The sequence below is a fragment of the Cyprinodon variegatus genome, unplaced genomic scaffold (assembly GCF_000732505.1).
Source record: "Cyprinodon variegatus isolate N-32 unplaced genomic scaffold, C_variegatus-1.0 Scaffold393, whole genome shotgun sequence".
Classification (NCBI taxonomy): Eukaryota; Metazoa; Chordata; class Actinopteri; order Cyprinodontiformes; family Cyprinodontidae; genus Cyprinodon; species Cyprinodon variegatus.
In genome coordinates, this window is record NW_015150846.1 from 740,331 (window position 1) to 761,179 (window position 20,849).

A 20,849-nucleotide genomic window follows, 5' to 3' on the forward strand; every position below is an offset into this window, starting at 1 on the left:
TTAATCTCATAATTCTGACTTTTTTTCTCATAATTCTGACTTTAATCCCATTATTCTGACTCAAATCTAATAATTCTGACTTTTCTCATAATTCTGAATTTAATCTCATATTCTGTAAAAAGTTGCCTAATTCTGTAATTTTTCACCAATGTGTTACTGGCCCTCTCAAACAGCTCACATTTTTGTCAGTGAAGCTGATTGCATCTCTTCCTTCATGGTGCCCATCTACATTACAATCCAAAATTATGAGATTAAAGTCAGAATTCTGAGAAAAAAGTCAGAATTCTGAGTTTAAAGTCAGAATTCTGACTTATTTCCCCATATTAAATTGAAATAATATTTAAAAATCAGTTCACTTTTTTTTTCTTTTTTTGTTCAGGGGCCCTAATCCTCTTCTGTAGTTTAGTAAAACAATTTATCCAAATCTTTGTATTTCTGACTAAATATCAGAAATCAAGGCGAATACAAAGAAATATAAATATCACAGACATCACTACTTGTAATGATCCATTTTCAAAGACTGGCAGGAGGGCCTATTGTAACCGCTCATTGACTTTTATGTTATTATTGGAGTAATATTTGTGGCTGACCTACAGCGCCTTGCAATTTCTGGTTTGGCTTTTTCAAAATTTAAAAAGGATAAAGTATTTCAAGGGTTTATTTCACTGTCAGTTTTAATATTTTCTTCATTAATTATGCTTTATCTTTGTTCATCCTCATTTTGTATGTGTTTTTCTATCATTTTAGTTTATGGATTAAAATTATCTGTTATTTTAAAGTAATGCATGGTTGGTTTCTAAATTGTGCTAAATATACTTTTTTTTTAACATGTTATATACTTGAAAGATCTGGTTTCCAGTGTTTATATCTTATATAGCACCTCATGTGCTAGAGAGCAGATTTTAATATAGGGTTTTTAATAAAAAAAAAAATATAAATAAATGAACAATTATATTTAAATAAATATGGCATATAGTGTAGTGTGACTAAATATAATTGTTAGAATAATCCCCCCAAAATATTCAATAAATATTTCCGTTAGAAATATTTTTTTACAATGAAAATAGTAGTCTTTTGCTACATTTATTAAGCTCATATGTGAAAATTTGACAAACATACAAAAGGGTCCATTTAATAAGAAAAAAAATGACACATTGTTTTTCCTCTTTCCATGGAGTCGGCCATTTTATCTGTTGTCATGTTTTCATCTTCTTGGAGCTGCAGTCTGACCTCTGCCTCTTCCAGGGCCTGGTTGAGGCGACCTCATGTTTCCAGGAAGCCCTCCTCTTGGCCCAGGGGCCCGGGTGACTGGCCCCTTAGGGTTGGGGGCAGCCAGCGATACCTCCTTTTGTACATTCACTCCTTTTCCTGCTGTGCCAGGCTTTGTCTTAGTTGATTTGCTGTGCTTGTCAACTACAACCTCTGAAAAGACAAGTGAGAAAAAAAAAGGTAAGGGTTAATCTAAATATATGTTATAATAATGTATTAAAAAAAACATTTGAACATTGCGTACCAGAAACTTTCTCCTCCTCAGCTGGAGGCGGCGCTAGAGATTTATTTGGCAGCAGGTCTTCCAAGTCTTTCATTACTTGATTAGTGCTGTCCTTGTTGTTCCTCCTATTCTTCTCATCTTCTCGAGCCTGAAATACGAACCAGTTTAGCAGACAAAAAAACAAAACACTTTTAAAAATTAAAAGAGAACAAAAACCACACCAATACTGACCATTTTCATCTTCTTCCTCAGGTCAATATTTGTTTGTTGGTATGCTTTTGACACTGTGTTCAAATAGTAGATGGCCAATCTGTGAAGCAGAAAAAGCTTATACTAAAAATTATTGCAGATGTGGATAATTCAGATTAACTTAAAGAGTCTAAAGACAGACTTGAAAGACACAAACAGAAAATGGATAATTCACAGTCAATTGACATGTGAAAAAATAAAACCTTTTTTTGGCAGACACAAAAACAACATTTAATTTGTTAATTTTTTGTTTAATATTTAAGTTTTACTTACATCATAAGGAGGATAGCAGGCATAATGAGCCCAGGGTTGCTGGCATATGTAAAGATGTTCCCAATAAAAGCTGGTAGATCCTGCTCAATAGTCTCTATTACCACATCATACATCTTCTCTTGACCACTGAAGGAACATGTTAAAATATTTCACAATAGTTTAGCATCTCTTTAGATTAGTGGTTCAGCTAAATCAGAGATTAAGCAAACATAGACTGTTATTGTCTGAAAGGATTAATCAAATTTGAGGTTGACATTTTAACAGAAAAAAAAAACACATCGCTTAAGTTACTTGGTCACTTTGGTCTATATTTGTATGATTGCATCACAGATTCATTGCTGATTTGTTAGCTGCACATCCATGGTGCAGAGAGTTCATTTATTTAAGAAAGCAGTTTGGGATAATTTCAGCTTTGCCTGGATGAAAACTAACCTGCTGAAAATAGGCATCAGGGGATAGAGGTTGTAAAGAGATGGACATAGTCAGCAACAATAGTCACATAGAAAGATTGTGGTGTTTATTTGAGGCTAAGGGGCGTAAAGTCCAACAAGAAATGATTCTCTACTGCCTCAGTTGTTGATTCAAGCTAGGATAAAAGGTTTTCATGTTGAGTGAAGCGAATTCAGTTCCTATTGTCACGCCTGAGTTATCCAAACTTCATTGTGTTACAAGTAGTGTTGAACCGATACCGATACCAGTATCTGGCAGGGTCCTGATCCAGCACTAAAATGGTGTCGGTATCAGTATCGGCGAGTACCAGCAAATAGGGCACCAATACCATCTTGAGAGCCAAAAGTTTATTCAACTATTGTCACCCATTCCAGGTAGGCAATAAAAAGTTCTACTGGATTCACTTTGTATTAGTCTTTTTCCTGCTTCACAAAGGTAGGCAGCAGATTGACAAAGCCATGATAGCAATTCTTTTACATCCAAGTAGTATCCAGTTCTTTATATATACACACACACATCAATTTCAAACAAATGGTATCAGTATGGTATCGGTATCAGCCAATATTGCACAGCCAGGTATCGATATCAGTATCAGGGCCAAAAAGTGCATCGGCACAACACAAGTTACAAGGACCTTCTGTGGGATTTTCTGATTGTAGTGGTGCTCCGCTGTTTTAGTTCGTTAGTCTTTAAGGGTCAATGATTGGAGTATCAAGAGACAGTATTTTATGTTTGGTGATTTCTAAAAGGTTATTACTTTGCGTTCAAGTTATTTTTCAGTTTTGCTTATGTTTATTACTATAACTTTTGGGATTTGAGAGGCGTGCATAAGAAGGTCAGGTGACATGGGTGAGCCAGAAAGACCAGGGTATAGGCATTTTTCCAGTATTAGGAGGGGCTGCAGGGGATCACGACTGTCTGTAAGTTTGCCAACAATGGTAAGTAAATTTACTAAAACACATCCTCCAATATGGACATTGATTATTTATTTTTAACCTGCATAAAATCCTGATTGTGCTAGGGTGGCTGTTTGTTTGGATAAATGCAAAGGATAATAGCCACAAGACTAAGGTTAATTTTGCCTTTCTATCCATCTCAAACCAGTCTTTCTTATTTAAGCCGATTTCAAATCTCAGCCAGCTGTTTTTACCATGATTACAGCACAACATGCATTACGTCCCTACCATGCAACCTGTGATTCACTGTTTAAATAACCAAGAAACTGAACAGAGATACCTAATAAACTAACTTGAGTATATATAGCCAAGATTATTCTCTAACAGACTTTAGGGAACCTTTAAAGCTGTAATCACAACTAGGACTTTTTATTTATTATTCCCAATCATACACACCTACTTACCTGAATGGTCCGCAGTCGAAGGATGGGGCCAATGTCATCATTGAGTATACAACAGGAAGCAGGCTAAGAAACAGCACCAGCAGCAGCAAGCCCATGTAGAAGTTATTGGAGCGTGAGGCTTTAAACACTCGCTCATGAGGAACATTGCAGGCCATCACTGCCCAGGACTGATAATACATGGAGGTCAAGAGCCGCAGGACATTGATGCCCACTAGACCAGGAGCATAAAATGCTCCCATCCTAAGCATGACCACAAATGTAGAAATGTGATTTTAAAAGCAGTCTATTGGCATTCATGGTATACATTTTTTTAAATTCAGTTTAATAATCCTCTTCAATCTAATAATCCTTATCCTAATATACTAATAAAATGAATTTACCATATCATTCCTTGATTGAAGACAAGACCTAGGACATTTCCACTGATGTCAAATTCTCCATATGAAGGCTACAAAAAAACATAACAGCAAGATTACTTCTTGACCTGAATTAAAAACAGCAGGTCAATACACTTTGTATTTCCTGCTCCCTTTGTCAATCTGTCTCTGTCTCCCTTTATCTATCTCCCTCTCTGTAATTAAGATCTCATTTCAATCTCCTGTTACCCTTAAAGCTTAGGATCGCCTGTCTTGCAAGATGTCACTTGTACTATATCAGGTTTACTTCAAGCTGATGCAAACTTTTTTCTGTGTTAACACGAACAATGAATTAATCATGAAAGGTTATACTAAGTAGTACGGCAGTAAAAGGATGCATGTAGAGATGAGTATATAGGAATTAAGGACACCAGAAAACATACATACAATGAAATAACTTCTCCTTTGGATAACCAAACAATTGTATTTTTAAATGGTGCTGAACTTTGCTATACATATTTGATTAGTACTCACAAATCCAGCTTCCAGGTCCCAGCACCAGCAATAGTTGAGGAAGCGGACAATGACGGCACGTGCAAAGTCACCAACAAGGATAGTCAAATAGGTAACCTGCACATCTGAAACAGTAAGCTTCACAAATTCCTGCAGAGGGAAAAGATTAACAAATATGTTCAAAAAATCAAATAAAGAGTTGGTTATTCTTTAGAGAAAGCAGGGCATCTTTTTGTGCTTTTAAATCAATACTGAACAATATATAACATCAGTGCTGACTCGTCCAACTCCAGTCTCCCAGCAGGGACCCCTGATGACATCTGCAGGGGCCACATTTGGAGGTGGCACATCTGTGGTGTTGTAGAACAAGCTGTAGTTGGCGAAGTATTGCTGATAAGCCCATTCAGTGGCATTCTTGATTGATTTTTCAGTTTCCAGCTAGAAATATAATCAACAGGAACATGATTTATGCAGCTTAGTTAATGTAATTTAAACACATTTTGTGTTTTGGGTTAAATTGCTAAAGAATCTTGGTAGAAAACACATTGGTGTGATAGCAAACTATAATGCTGATACAACCACAGCTCTTTTCAATGGTTTTCCATTTATTGAAAAAAAAAATATTAACTAAAATTAGACATGATAGAAAGTCAGAAAGTAACTATTTTGCATTTATTTTTTCCTCTTGTTTCCTTTTTCAGTTATTTTTGCATTACAGCAAATTATTAATTTAAATTAAAATATATGGATTCTACTGTACCTAACAGGGAGCACCACCGTATAGATAATTTCATTTAAACAATTTCAGGTTATGTGTTTTCATTTTGGTATAATTTAAGGCAAATTAATTTATATAGTGACAAGACTATTCAAAGTGCTGTAAAAAAAAAAGTAGAGGTGTAGAAAGCAGTGTAATAGAGACCCGTGTTTAATTTAATCTCAGTATAAATTAAACTCTTCTGTGACTGCTTTACAACCATTTAGCGAACACCAGAGAACAAATAGAGTAATAGAGACCAAAGAAAAGAGCTAATAGACTGAAAAAGGTTTTTAAAAAGTTTCAAAGATTGGTCAGGGCATAAACCAATATTAAAAACTGACAGATTGAACAAGGAGAGCTTCAAGTGGAGAAAATGTCAAATAGCGGAATAGCTCATCTTGAGTAACTGTAAAGATGCATAGGTCAGCTGGGAAGAATCTGTTGAAAGGACATATTTTTTGTGCATTTAATAGCAAGGAAATAAATATTGAACATGCAGGACAAGATGCACCACTTGGATTTGAAATAATACATTTTGTGTTTCCACAGAAATAATAAATATTTTGGATGAAACGAGACAAAATGTGGCGGGAAAAGAGTTCCATGCTTTTTTTAAACTTTCAGTTCTAAAGTGACACCAAATTAAAGTGAGGCTTGACTAAATATTCAATAAGGAAAATTTGTCAGAATACCTGTAAAATGGTTTTAGAACCTGAGGGCTGTTTTAGAAAACCAGCTTAATTTATTAATTTAGCCTTATTTAACCCAGTCTGACTTCTCTGAGCAAGTTTTATAAAAATCCGCCTGAAGGTTCCAGAGTTTGGGGAAAATGACTTCAGATCCGTTTGAAACCATTTTATCAGTTTTGCAGGTTTGTGTACAACAGCATACCTTGGCTGTAACCTCATCAAAGAGTGCAAAGAGAAACGTGTAAAGATTTCCAAGGAAAAGGGCAAAGATGCGTCCCAGTTGCCATTTAAGGGCAATACGAGGATGATAGTCTTCCAACTCTGCGATGGTTTCAAAGAGAGGAGGACAAACAAGCCCCAGCAGTGACATCACAAACTCCACCTGAAACACCAGAGATCGGGGGTTAGTTAGTGATCTCAATTGTGTCTTTCATGTTCATCTTCAGGTTGTATAGACTTGCCTCATTTTTTTCAAACCACGTAAGGGTTTTGGGGTCCACCTTAGCAAAGTCTTGAGAACGTTTCACCACAAAGTAGATGAGATATCCGCTGCCACCGAGGCTGCACAGGATCAGAAAATTTGCAAAAACCCTGAGGAAACGCCGAAGGTGGATATTCTCATCTTTTTGGTTCTCCTGTTCATCTACAATCGATTCCTAGAGAACGGATGACAGCTGTCAAACATACATTACCACTGTATGTCTCTTATCTTAAACATAACTCCAACACTTAGGACCCATTAGGTTATTTCTTACATACTCCAAAACTTGATTTTAAAAATGCCATTAGATCTTTTTAGAAACATTAGCATAACCACGAACACACACACCTGCTAACCTTGAAGCTGGTGGTTATGGATGCATACTTGTTGTCTGCAGTCTCTGGGTTTCCTATCAGATAGTCCCAGCTGGTAAACATCTTCCAGCTAAAGATGAAGTCCCCCTCTTCTCCCCCGTCTCCTCCTTCGTTGGCGTTGCGAGCCATCCTGCGAAGATAACGGCCATCAGCCACATTTATCCAAACTCCGAGGGCAACCGTCCTGCATGTCGATGTTTCTCATACGTTCTGATGACAACCAACAAGCTGTATCCGAATATACCGACACTCGTAAGGAGGTAAGACAGAGGGAGTCTGAACTTCAGCAGCCCGATTGTTCGATCATTGTTGTAGAATCCATAGAACAGAATAGAGTATTGGCAGTAACCCTGTTAACGACATACATTTTTCAGCTAACAAGTTGCATTTTACTATTCTATTGCACAAGAATACAAACATCATGCTCAACCACCAATAGCAAGATCTTTGAATCATTATTTAGTCTGATTACTCCCGTGGGACCAAATACCCAAATACTTCTACATGGAGATGATGATTCAACAGAGTGGTGTCTATTACAGCTCTCTGTCATCTATCTAGCTCTGCTTAAATTACGATTAATCAACTGGATCCAAGTTTAAACTGACTTAACAATTATTAAACAGACATGTCTGTTTCTAAGATAACACCAACACACCAGAAATTCTGTATGTAAAATAAATCCTCACCCCAAAGTCGAGAAGGACAGAGAAGTCCATCGCTGTATCCTGTTCCTCTCTGGGGACAGTTTTCCTGGGAATGGAGCCATAAGGAAGACCCATAAGAACCTAAACACAAAGGAGAAAAAGGACAGCTTGAAGAGAGAAAGCTGAGAGTTTTTGTGAAGATTTCTGTTAACAGTGAGTGTCAGGAGAGTCTTACCTCAGGGAGCACCACCAGGCCAAACATGAACCCAAAAAGGACCAGGTTTACACCATACATCCACCTCAAAAAAAGGAAATATGATGCTACGGATGATCCAAAATGACCTGGGGTTATAAAGACAAGAAATGTGACTTAGAAAGAAAGCAGTCTTAGTAGTAGACTTTAACAGAAAATGGATCTCAGGTACTAACTTTCTACTTCCTTTATCTTCCTCTCCCAGGGTATACAGGCCGTTTTGAAGTTCTCAAAATCACGATTAAATTTGATGAGTTTCTTGAAGAAAGAGGTTTTTAACATTTTAATTATATCTCTACCATATAAATCAGTTATGGTTAAAATAAGCTACCGGTAAGTTTCACAGGTTTATTACTTTAGTCATCATGACTTTGAAAGCATATAGTCTCCTGCCTTTCCCTTTCCCAAGAGCTCCTTCAAACTTTTCAACAAATTCCTGGGCCTCCCTGTTGGTCCAATAAGAGAAAGAAAAAATCAGCAAAAGCATAAATTAATTTCTACCATAAAGCTTATAGAAAACATTTCACTGGTAAATTGAAATGGTCAAATCAGGCAGACAGGTCTGGGTTGGCTTACTGACTGACATTTTTTTGAAATGCATGAATTTTAACTACATGTATGACACCAGATCATGAAAAAATGTGGCTTCTCATCTATCATGTCTCTTTCATGCAAACTTGTATGCATCGATTGCCAACCTCTCCCGTACAACCCCATGCGACCATGACTAAGAAAACAAAAATGTAACTTCGCTGAACGGGTTGAGTTTTTCTTTTTACTTGAGCAGTGAGAGCCTCTTCTGCATGCGCCATGGTTTGTTTCTTAAAGTAGCAATCAGCTTCTTCTTCTCCTCCACCTGTTCCTTCAGAGCTTCAATTTCTCCCTCTGACAATGATTCCTCATCAGAGTCGGAGGATGAAGAAGAGGAGGAAGAGCTGCTGAAAAGAGCATAAATGTCTGTCGTCATCATGATCATAGTAGCGTTCAAAACTATTAATCAGAAAATCATATCAGACTTAAAAAGCTTAACCTAAAAATGTTTTAGGAAGGTAAACGAGTAATAGTTTGACAAGAATTAAGTCTGTTGCAGTAGAATTTGAGAAAAGTGGATTTTTTAAATTATCTAAACCAAGCTTCATCTCCAGCTATGTTTTTAAACTTTAAATATTTTGTATTTGGTCCAAAAGTCTTCAGCTCACTTAACAAAGTGGTGGAAACTTTTAATTTTACTCACAATAAGTTCAGTGCTTTACTAATATTAGGTTTTTTAATCCTTCTATATGCAGATTTTTTTCCACATTAGAATAACAACAACATAAAAGTGTTATTATTCTATAAATTAGTCTAGATTTAATCCAGGTGTGCTTTTGTCCACACAGGCTAAAGATTACACAAATAATATTTACTACAGTTTATTTCCAAATGTTCTGAGGACCAAGGCGTGCGGATTGCCTCTACAAACATTTATACAAAAATGAGTTGCAGACCTGAGTATTTTCCAACATGGTACTGCAGTAAGATATCACCTGTGTAATAAAACTGATCATAAAATCCTTGCTACTAAATATTCTGATGCAAAATGGAAAAACCAATTAAAACTGAGAGTGAGACATGAGCCAAATAGCAGGTTATCCTCTTTGTCCAGCAATCTGATAGACAGGTCTTGCTTTGGCAGTTTCCAGGAAAGGTTCCTGACTTTATCATATGAGTTATTGTTTTATGCAAAGGAGATTATGAGGTTTGGCTGCTTTTTAAAGAATTTGTTTTTTCCTCTTAATTCCAGTACAATTAACTCTGCGACAGCATACCAGCTCATTTTGGATTTTTGGATTCCCTCAACTCAGTTTGAAAACCTTACCCTGAAACGCAGTTTTGCTGATGATGGGTCAATTTTTAAAATCCAGTCATTACACCTGTTTTCCACATAACACCTGGCTTGTTTATCTGCCTGACCCAAACCTCTGTTGAGCATAAGGTATCAAGTCAGGAGTTTCTTTCTCACAGTATTGCAGTTAATGGTAATATAAAACAAAGTTGAGCGGGTACAACTGCAGTTTCTCATTCATGGATGGCTGAGCCCTTGGTGGTTCCCGAGCTGTTCCTGATCATTTTCAAAACATTCATCTCTTCTTTGAATGGCAGTGAAAATATCCATGTTTGCTCTGGATTATATAGTGAAACATCATCACAAATGTTTCATAGTTGCTTTAATTGATCATATTTATAGGCAGTTTAAATGAGAGTCAAGGGAAATTTATAAACTTTCTTAATCATTGAACAGTCCAATGAGTGTCAACAGTTTTTTTTTTGTTGTTTTTTTTTTCATGCTGGCAAAGAGAAACCTCCAATGGTAATTAATAATTATTATCAACCAGAAGTTAAAAGCCCTTGATCTCTTCTAAACCATTTTTGGAAAAAGATTTAAGGGGATGTTTGTAATTGTCTTAATTTATTGTTTGGATTAGATTAATTTCCTTACTTGACCTTCTGTCTAGTTTTGAACAGAGTGGGACATAGCGTATATGTTTATCTTTAAACTTCTATTTTCTTTTATAAATCTTTTATAAAAATTAATAATTTGCTTTTGCAGGAAAGCTTCTAATTTGTTTTGCTGCTTTTTTTTATTGCCCTGTGATTGAAAACCTCTGATTGATATATGGACTGATTTAATATTAGATGTCAGACTCATTTAGATGTTATACAAAAACTATTATCTCTTTTTTCAAACAGCTTCTTTTCGCTTTGTGACCAGTCTTGCAGTCGACTGGCAGAGGCTGCATGTAGAAAGCAGAATATCTGGATGCATAAGTCATGCACATTAGAGGCAGTTATGTCTGTGGCAGCTGCACCTGCTCATCTTTTTCTTCTTTTTCTTCTTATTGTTCTTATCCTCCTCATCTTTCCCTTTCACATTTGCCTTCTTGCCATTATTCTGCTCCTCTTTCTCCTTTTTGGACACAGATCTCCCAGCTTTTTTTCTGCTGACTCTATCTTCCTCACTTTCCTCATCGCTCTCTTCCTTAGAAGCTTTCTTCTTGGTGGCTTTTGATCCCTTCCTTGCTGCCCTTCGTTTGTCTCCCTCGTCCTCTTCATCACTGTCTTGGATCTTGGTCTTCTTCCTTCGTCCTCGTCTTTGAGGGGTCTCATCCTCATCATCATCTGTCTTGGTCACTTTCCTTCGTCCTCGTCGTTTAGGTGTCTCCTCCTCCTCATCCTCCTCGTCATCCTCGTCTTCACTGATTTTCTTTGCTCTAAGTTGCGACTTAGATCTCCTGTTTCGACTTCTTTTCCTTGCCTCTTCTGTGAGAAATAAATATTCAGATTAGTCAAGGAGACAATATCATAGCAGTTTGCAATCATTTATCTAAAAGCTCATTTTGAAAAAAAGAGTTGTAGAAAAATCTTACTCCTAATCTTCATCTTATTGTTGCATAACCTTACACTGAGTCATTTTATAATTTAGAACTGATTCATTTAAAAGCAATCCATGATTGCATTATAGTTTGTATCTGCACAATGTAACCAAATAAAGCATTAATGACCTAACGTTTTCTAGTTAGTTAGAAAAATTCGAACAAATAAAAGCAAACAAAATAAAAAAATAAAAAATAAATCGAAATGAGGACATAATAGCTTATCATTTGTTACTAACTACATGTTTTCCTTGCATTGAAGTAGAAAAGAAGAATAATACCAGATATGTCCCTCTTCGTCATAAATTATCTTGAATTACTCACCTTCACTGTCACTCTCAGGCTCAGCATCCACATCAATCCCAACTATAAAAGTAATCCAAAACAGACCAAGATTGATTAAAATACAATTCACTTGTGGGGTTAAATTTAAGGAGTTTTTAAAGTAAAAAAATATGTAACTTTTTTGACTCTATTGGCAGACAACCCTCACCATTTTCAACATCAACTATTTCATGGTTTCTCCTTTTTGGAGGCATTTTTCCCAGGCTGTTTCCAGTCGTTCCTTTCTTTTTCTCCTCCTGTTAATCCTTAGATCCAAAGTTGACTTCTCTCCATTTATGAGCCAAAGTGTACAGCTGATTCACTGTCAGATTACAGGGTGTTAAACTGCACACGCTAACGGGAACAGGTGTGCTACTGTTAGAGCCATTTCGGTTCTGGGCTCCTTGGTGACCACTGGAGGCTCTAAGCCTATTGGACGATGAAAGGAAGACGGATGAGGAAGGAGAGTCTTTCAGACAATGGACCTGTCAATCAAAATGTTAGTGGATACTACTCCACAGACACAAGGGACAATATACATTTAATAATTCATTATGCCTGTTATTACCCAGCCAGATATTTGCCCAAACTTCAGTGTATGAAGACTTTTTCTCTATTATCCCTTATTCTGGTCATATACAACTTCCTCATATTGAACCTGCTTTAGCACTTGGCACTCACGCTCATTGTCATTTAACTAACACCCAGAAAGATGACACCTTGGAGAAAAAAAGTCTAGTACACATTAAAGTTGGATGGAATTTGACGTAATCCTGATAGAGGAGGAAAACAACCTGCTATACAAGTAAATACTGTACAGAGTGTTCACCTGGAAGGTGTCAGCTGAACAGACAGGTGGAGTTTTACTCGTGTGAGACAGTGACTTCATTACAGAGCTGCTGTTCTTGGTTTGTCAAATCTACTTTAAAGGAGCCTAATCACATACTATGACTTAACAGATTTCTACACCAGTAGCTCACTCTAGTAGCATGTAAATACTTTCGATATGAGAAAGAGGTGTGTTGGGTTGGAAATCTTCTGTTTGGGTCTGTCTTTGTATTCGTCTTTCTTGTGTTCAAATTCTGTATTGTAGTTATGAGGGGCTGGAACTTGGATAAGCAGTGCTTTTTCCATCCCTTTTTCAGCTTCCAAGGAGGTATACAGTAAGGATTTGGTTCATTTATCTGTTTGGTTTTTATGAATGCAAGGTTTTTCACCAGCCTTTTTCTTTATTTCATGGGAGTTTAAAACAAATATATAAATAAAGAATGAATAAAAAGATTACAAAGGCTTTCCAATTAGATTATGACACACTGTTAGGTAACTATATTCTATTTGTTTGATTTACACTTTTCTTTTGCTATGTTTTTTAGTAAACTTTGGTATATACCTCAAAAAGATCCACGAGACTGAAGGTGATATACTGGGCATGCAAGAGTTAACAAGTAGCTAATAGAGGCAAGCAAATTAGCATTTCCCCTGTGTTGGTGTATAAAAAAGAGGAAAAGTTTATAATAAAGTGTGAAAAACTGCAAAAAAAAATGTATGAAAGAGGGATACGATACAGCTAGCACTCAGAGTACAATCGTGGTATTTATTGAAGTGGGAACTAAAGCCTTGAAAGTTGCTAAGTTAATGGATGTGTTAATAAGTATTGCCAGCAGGTGGCGACGGCATATATCAATGTTTACATCTAAGACAAAGTAAACAGTGTAAGTTGATTTATTTTAACATGACCACATGGTGTTTTTTTCAAATGGTGAGAAGGCCCCTTTAAATCAGTGCCAATCAATGTATCTCTGTGGTGACACAGACACTTGTATATGTATTGATGCTTTCAAGCCCTACCTTTTCTAAATTTTGTCTTGTTACAACAAACTTTAATCTGTTTTACTGGGATTTTAAGTGATGGACCAATGCAAAGCAGTTGGTAATGACTAGCAGCTTTGCAGGTCCTGAGAATGAAAATCTCAACCATTATCCCTTTAACCTGATTGTGGTCAATCTCAGTCAGCTTGAATGAAGACCATCTATAAACATTACAATGCCTGCATCATCTATTATAAAGAATGCATTGGTACCGCTTAGAGGTGGCAAGGAGTGTGGACTGAAAAAGATCTTAAATGTATAGTGGAGTTTTTTGCAAATTTTTTGAAAAGACCCACCCTGTCCACTTAAAAATAAAAAATTGCACATGCACAACTCTATACACACTTCCGAGAGGGAAAGCCTATTAAACGCATGTGAGGGCATGCAGGAGCCCATTTCTCCTCATGCACACTCTGTTTAAAAGTTGTTTAAATCGCTCATACAAGCTTACTTTCCAAAAGAAGATAATCAATTTTCCACTATGTCAGACTCACCACTGGTAAGTGAAAATGAACAAGCACATAGGATGGCCTTGCATATCAGCAGAATGATTGACAATTAGGGGAACCACTTATTTTTTGATGATCCACCCGGAAGAAGGACACCTTAAACACAATGATAACATTAGGAGTGGGTGATATATGTGCCTATCTATTGTACATCACAGCTCACATTGTAGAAAATGCAACCTGGACCAGGAAATTTTGTATTTAAACAGTATTTTGAAATGGAGAAGAAAAAAAGCAGCAGCTAGCTGCTATACAGCTACCAGATACGACTAAAGGATTGAAAGGTTTGACCTGTAAGATGGGAAGAAGCAACCAGAACCAGTCTAAGCCCTCAAACTTAAAGCTGGCTATAATTTAATCTGTAAAATCAGTGCTTGTACAACCTCCACTCTCTAATTTACTGTGGTAAACTAGAGATGATTAAAGGAAACCCAGGCATCCAATAAGCTGCAATCCATTACGGTTTGGTTTCTTGCCACAGCCTGAACAAAGACTGGCAATGAACCAAAACCTAAGGAGGAGGGCAATACAGGTTACATCTGAGGGTTGATGTTCCTCTTCTTCTTCTTCTGTAACATTTAGACTGAGTCTGCAGCACACAGACAATGCTAATTAATACTAAAATGTCTCCTCTAACCTTATTAGGGGATGTGACTGACAGTGTGTGGCTCCTCTTTCCTGTTCAGTCTGTCAGTCAGTGGATCTCTAATAAAAACAGTATTAATTATTGATGCTTACTTGCAATGGATTTATCCAAAGCAACTGTGTAGAAGAATTGTATGTTTAATGATTGTCTTACCTGATTGAGAGCCAAAACCTTTACCTCAGTAGAAAACCGGCCACAACCTGACTCTTAGTTTTCAGAAAACAATGCACAAGCTCAGTTTATGTACTTTAATGTATGCAAGTAAAGCTGAGTTAACGGCACATTGTCCCTTTAGATCTAGATAATAGGTTGACTGACAGGATAACTGTTAGATCTTTGTAAATACACATTTTAATAACTACACACTTCACGATACTATTTAAGGATTTCCCTGAACTGTAACAAGAAAGAGTCCACAAAGTGTGCCAAGCAATATTTTTCAGAAAAGGAGGTTTAATCTGTTATTCAGCCCAGATGAGTGAGGGATCTATTTAAGCATTCCTGGCGGAGTTAACTGGCCTCCATGTCTAATGACCTGTAACAGCTCCCCTCAGTCTAAGAGCCCAAACAGGCAAAATGTATAAAGAGATGATTTAATGAGAGAATTTAAGCAAAGCAAAACAGTGATAAATAAATAGGCTATTTTATTTGTTTGAAACCGACTAATAAATACACAGCTGGAATTTATCATGAATGTTTAACATCTTAAGAAAACTTTGTGTAAAAATCCAAGTAGAGAATAAATTAAAGCTGGAAAAGCTGCAAAAAAAAGCAAAAAACTGAAATTTCTGAAATTTAGATGGATAAATTTATAATTTTACAGTTTCTTAAATTGATGTTAAGTTGGCTGTGGATTTAGATACACAATGTAATATTATTTAAAATAAACCCTTTAATTTAAAAAAATCCATTTAGGTCAAGTCATGGTGATTTAAAAAACTTAGTATTCTTTAGTGTTTGCAGTTTAAAATGTAAACTAATTCTAAGACAGATTGTAACACCAACTGCTTTAAAAGTGCTTTCATGGCGACAGGTTGTATCTTTGTTTTCTTAGTGTCTCTGCATACTGGGTACCCTGTACATCCTACTGGGCTCATTTTGCTGATGGTAACCAGGGAGATATCTTGGGTTTCCATGGTTGCCATTATGATAAGTCCTGGGACCAGGTCCTCTAACTGGGAGGTGTGGTTCTCTGTCGTCAGCACGAGCAGAAGGGTTGCATCCATGATGCATCTTCCGACTTCTGTTGTGGTTTTCTTCATCGTTTGCTATGGGTGAAAGAAAAGGTTTATTTTTAAACCTCTGCAAATAATTTAGCCTCCAGTTTATTTAATTTAAATGGCTTTTAAATTTTCATGGTGTTTATACGAATCAGAGCATTGAAAACAGTGTCATCACTCACAGTGCATGCCATTATTCTGCAGTTTAAATAGGCCCTATGTGTAGTGTTCCCTTTTCAACCAATAATTACATGCAGAGGTTTTTGATCATTTATTGTGTTGCATATTTTTGCAAAATCCCTTTGTAACAATTAATACTCTGTGTTTATTCAAAGACTGTTAAGACTCCAGTTATGTTACAAACTGCTGAGTCTAACTTCACATAACTCCACAGCATTAGAACGTAAATCCCTTAATTGGAATTTGTTCCCTGCATTTTGACCCATCACCTTGAGGAGCAGTGGGCTGCCATTATGGGGCGCCCAGGGAGCAAACAGTCATTAAGGGTGTTGCTCAGGAACCCAGGGTGGAGGCTGTAGGGATTGGTACTTGCAACCTTTTCAGAGCACAAGCTCACTGCTCTAACCCACTAGACCAACACTCCCCCATATTTAAGATATTAACCCTATAATGAGTTACTAATACATAATGCTATATTCTTTAAAAGTGACCTCTGTAATGATTTTCTGTATTATATTAATTAAAAGACACCATTTTTATTATTTATATAGTCCAGCATTTCTTTCATTTCGGTCCAGTTGCTCAGTCTGCTTTGGTTTTCTCACCCTCTTGTCTTTGAACTGAAGCATTGTTGTTCCTTTGCGGCTCCATAGCCTCAGATGCTGATTTTTTGGCCTCCTCCAGATCCATTTGAGCCTTCAGTGCAGCTTGTTTGTTCTTTTTCTTGTTTTCTTCATTTTGCTTTAGAAAAGGTGTTTAATTAATACAGATCATAAATGTTTAAGCTGCTCATTCTGCTGTTTTTTCAGTATATAGGTAAAACATGTAAAGCTATAATTAGAGGATTCATTGAGTCTGAAACCTCACTCTGCTGACCTCTACTGGTGTGATTGCTATTATGCACTCACTAAGATTACTACAGCAAAATGTGCTCAAAGTGTATCTGTGTCTCCTCTACAGTGCTAGTGAAAAAAGCCATTAAATATTTAAGCAATTTAAACATTGATATTGTAAAAGTAGGTAGAACTAGGTAGACATTATTTGTGAACAAAATGTCGTATTTCAGTATAATGTCTTATCAAAGCATTATCTATACACATTCAGAACAAAGCAAAGCTATAAAATAAGGAAAATAACATTATTTAATTGCTGGGTTACCATCTGTAGCTTTTTCTTCAGTTCTACGTTTGCTTCTTTGTAGCTTTTGGACGTAGACTGTAGGTAATAAATGGCCAATCTAAAGAATATAACAGAAACAGATCATTATTATCATCAAAGCTTTTATACAAGTATAAAAATATTATACTATATTTATTTGTAGTTTTGTCTGATTATTCTATTAAATCAAGTGGTTTAATTGAATGATTCTTTTTGGGGGTGGATTAAGCAACAAACAGTAGCAAAACATTTTAGAAACAAAAATTAGGTGAACGAAATTATATGGGATTTTTGTCTTTTTCAGGCAGGAAAGAGGTGGAGAAAACATATCAGAAAAGTTAAAAAACAATCCACTGAACACTGTTTCTAAGTTTGAAGACATTTAGCTTCCCATCTACGAAGCTTTTCCAAATAAAACTGTCAGAAATAGTGTTGAGTTTGAGGCTTTATAGAGTGGACCAAAAACAAAGCCTTGTTTTGGCTTAGAAAACATAAAAATTGAACCGGACAAACGGCGCCTTAAGAATGCATAGTCGTTTAGGGTTCTTTGCTAGCCTGTAATACCTGATACTGGTCTATGTGTCTGAAAGGGGGGTTACGGGGAATTGTTGGCCTGGTGATAGGTTATAGTCACCTGTATGGGTTGGGGATGGCGATGGCTGGTTGAAACAAGGCTTTGTTTTGGTCGACTCTATAAAGCCTTGAACTCAATGTTTATTCTGACATTTTTAATTGAAAAAGCTTCCTGGATGGGAAGTGAAACATCTTCAAACTTGGAAACAAAGTCCAGTGGATTTGTTTTTTTTTTTAGAATGACTATGAACTGGAGGACTGAGAATCTTCACTATACACTTTCTGAAATCATCAGTGCAGTCCAGGCAAAGTTCAACAGAATTGAATAGAATAGAATAGAATAGAATAGAATAGAATAGAATAGAATAGAATAGAATAGAATAGAATAGCACCAAGACCTGCTCGATGAGTCATCATCAATATGCTCTTGGAGCTGTTTATATAGGCCGGCTACTCCAAGGTTTTAACACCGTCCATGTTTTCTTAATTTGTGAATATTTGCTCTGGCAGTATTTTGTTAAAATACCAAAATCCTTTCCAAACAAATAGGCAGCAATTTTTTTTTTTTCACTTTAGTATTAATATTTGCCACTTTTGGAGATGTTTTAGCCCATTTTGTGTTGTCGGACAGCTTTAATTATTTCAATTTAATTGTTAGTTGATTCTAATTGTGAAATAGCAATCAGGCCTGGGTTATTTGGTGTCAGCTTTCCAAAAAAAAATTTGTTAGTCAAAGTGAATTCATGATTGCTGTTGCAACATTCAGTTGTTATGGTTTGGATTTTGTTTATGTTGATAGAAGTATCAGATGGTCCTGAACATTTAAGTTAAAAAAAAAAGAAAAAAAACTTTTCACTGCAGTCTGTCTATATTTAACCCTGTATTGATCATTTTGAACAAAACAGAACATTCATGGAATATGCTGGTGACTCACATCATGAGCAATATAAAGGGTAGCACCAGTCCAGGGTTAGAGGCATAGCTGAACACTTTACTAAACCAGGCTGGGAAGTCAGACTCCAACGTCTCCTGGATCACATCAAACATCCTGTTCTTGCCACTGTAAAGAGAGGATGGCATCTCTGCTCGAAACAGAAAGGAATTTCACACAACACACTGCAGACCCCTCAATCCTGCATCAATACCTGAAGGGTCCGCAGTCAAAAGAAGGAGGGATGGTTACAATTGTGTAAATGGCTGGCAGAGTCGACAGGAAGAGGATGACCAACAACATGGCCATGTAGAAGTTGTTGGAGCCTGAGGCTTTGAAGACCCTCTCCTGTGGAACGTTGCAGCACATCACAGCCCAGCACTGCAGGTACATGGACACATGGAGCCTCAGCAGGTTTAGAGCAGGTAGGCAAGGGGCATAGAAAGCTCCCATCCTGCAGGAAGACACACAACACTTTCTCATCATTTTTGGTGTCATTCAGATATTTCTCAAAGTTTCACTCCCATTCAACACATGCACAACCAATCAGAAATCTTCATCTTACCATATCATTCCTTGGTTGAAGATGAGGCCCAGGACATTTCCACTGACATCAAACTCAGAGTATGAAGGCTTTTATAGAAGTCACAAAGAACACGGACCTTAAAGACTTTTTTTATCTCACCTCATGACAAAAACCTTTTTGTAAAGTACAGTTTGTGGGAAAGATGACTCACAAATCCAGCTTCCAGGTCCCAACACCAGCAGTGGTTAAGAAAACGGACAAGCACAGCTCTCAGAAAGTCTCCAATCAGCAACGTAATATATGTAGTCATCGTGTCAGATATAATGAGTCGAACGAACTCCTGCTGGATAAAGAAAATAAATGTCATAAATATAATAATAATAATAATAATAACTCTTTTATTACACATGTGCCTTTATAAATAAACTTAAATGTCTGGTATTTGGTTCAACAGTCAGAAAGTAGCCTACATATCGTTGATCCCTTAAATGCATTACTTATCTTCCAGGTCCCAGAACTTTTACAAACTGGAAACACTAGACATACTCCAGGGGAGATGCAGTGGAAAATGGACATAGGATGCTACCTAAATCGTCTATCTGCTTCAACAAACATATACAGCTTTTTCTCTGGTTGACTCTGGTTCAGAACTTCCTCTTTAAAAGTTAACCTTACAAGTCTCTATATCCAGTGACGGTTCTAGACGATGACTCAATGTGATGCTCTTGAAATGGGGTAATTAAACTTTTTTCTTTTATTTCAAATGTAAATAATCTTTTTATATTGGAAAATTGCCTGAACTACCTGCTTAAATCAAGTGAAAACACACTTAGTTTAAGAAAAAAAATGTTGCAGTGTTTCAACACAGCGGCCATAACAGGGGCCAGGATCTGTTCTATTGGGGCACTAGTCCCCATTGGCCCCTTTCTAGAATAGCCCATGTCTATATCTGCCCTGAACAGAAGCCCATTGCAGCATTGAAAAAAATGTGTTTTTTTTTGTCATTCATGCAGCAGGCTAGGTCACTGTTCTTAATTTGCTTTGGTGTCAGAAAAACAGTGTTATCTGGTCTGATTCTGACCCCGAAGCTTTCCTGCTTATCACCCTGCTGGTGATCCTGGACTCATCATCCTTTTTAGTTGTTAATCTGACTAATCTAAATACAGGGATTCCAAAAATATTAAGATCTTTACACTGTTTTCAGCTATGTTTAAACACTATCTATCATCTCAGCACCATTTAATTTCTCATTTGAGCTTCTTCCTGTTGCCCTCCTCCAGTCATGTAACACTCTTCGGGCAAAATAGCAAAGATTCTCTAAACTCTGGCATCATCCTCTTCTCCTTGTGCTGTATTCTTCTCTAACCAGAACAAGGACGAATCTCTCACACCTAATTGTGACAACAGCTGCCTTTGTCACTGATATACTCTTTATTTAATCTGACCAAGAAGCTGTTATTCTCTTAACTAGACCTACAAAACACTACATAATTCTTACCATATGTTTCCTTTAGGAAGACCAGGTAAAAGCCATCTTTGTTTGGCAAAGAAGTGAGATTGTCCGTATTTAAGGTCGGGCAGGTTAAAAGAGACCACCACCCTG

General features: G+C 36.7%; 2 protein-coding genes across 2 annotated transcripts in view; both read right to left on the minus strand.

Annotated features, from left to right (window-relative positions):
* Nucleotides 1-1,096: 1,096 nt before the first annotated feature.
* LOC107092747 (transmembrane channel-like protein 1) lies at nt 1,097-11,975 on the minus strand. Its single transcript, XM_015387381.1, has 20 exons — nt 11,804-11,975; nt 11,635-11,676; nt 10,747-11,197; nt 8,677-8,835; nt 8,253-8,343; nt 8,074-8,155; nt 7,880-7,986; nt 7,687-7,785; nt 7,205-7,347; nt 6,980-7,127; nt 6,604-6,798; nt 6,345-6,524; nt 4,973-5,131; nt 4,715-4,843; nt 4,205-4,272; nt 3,825-4,064; nt 2,015-2,140; nt 1,724-1,802; nt 1,514-1,640; nt 1,097-1,422 (listed from the first exon to the last, which is right to left on the minus strand). The coding sequence occupies exons 1-20, from the start codon at nt 11,847-11,849 to the stop codon at nt 1,205-1,207; spliced, it is 2,889 nt and encodes a 962-aa protein (XP_015242867.1). The 5' UTR covers nt 11,850-11,975; the 3' UTR covers nt 1,097-1,204.
* Nucleotides 11,976-15,508: 3,533 nt separating this feature from the next.
* Nucleotides 15,509-20,849, minus strand: part of LOC107092741 (transmembrane channel-like protein 1) — a 14,295-nt gene continuing 8,954 nt past the window's right edge. Inside the window, exons 12-19 of the mRNA XM_015387373.1 lie at nt 20,745-20,846; nt 19,458-19,659; nt 19,286-19,353; nt 18,935-19,174; nt 18,724-18,849; nt 17,217-17,295; nt 16,664-16,799; nt 15,509-15,926 (exon numbers count right to left, since the gene is read on the minus strand). Of these exons, the coding sequence (XP_015242859.1) occupies nt 15,709-15,926; nt 16,664-16,799; nt 17,217-17,295; nt 18,724-18,849; nt 18,935-19,174; nt 19,286-19,353; nt 19,458-19,659; nt 20,745-20,846 (1,171 nt within the window). The 3' untranslated portion in view covers nt 15,509-15,708. The remainder of the gene's footprint in view (nt 15,927-16,663; nt 16,800-17,216; nt 17,296-18,723; nt 18,850-18,934; nt 19,175-19,285; nt 19,354-19,457; nt 19,660-20,744; nt 20,847-20,849) is intronic.

Coding starts and splice junctions, on each gene's coding strand:
- LOC107092747 (XM_015387381.1), bottom strand. CDS start 11,849: ATGCCTCCAAAAAGGAGAAACCATGAAATAGTTGATGTTGAAAATG. Junction 4,065..4,204: donor TTCAATCAAGGAATGATATG/GTAAATTCATTT, acceptor GGTCATGCTTAG/GATGGGAGCATTTTATGCTC. Junction 1,423..1,513: donor TGAGGAGGAGAAAGTTTCTG/GTACGCAATGTT, acceptor TTGTCTTTTCAG/AGGTTGTAGTTGACAAGCAC.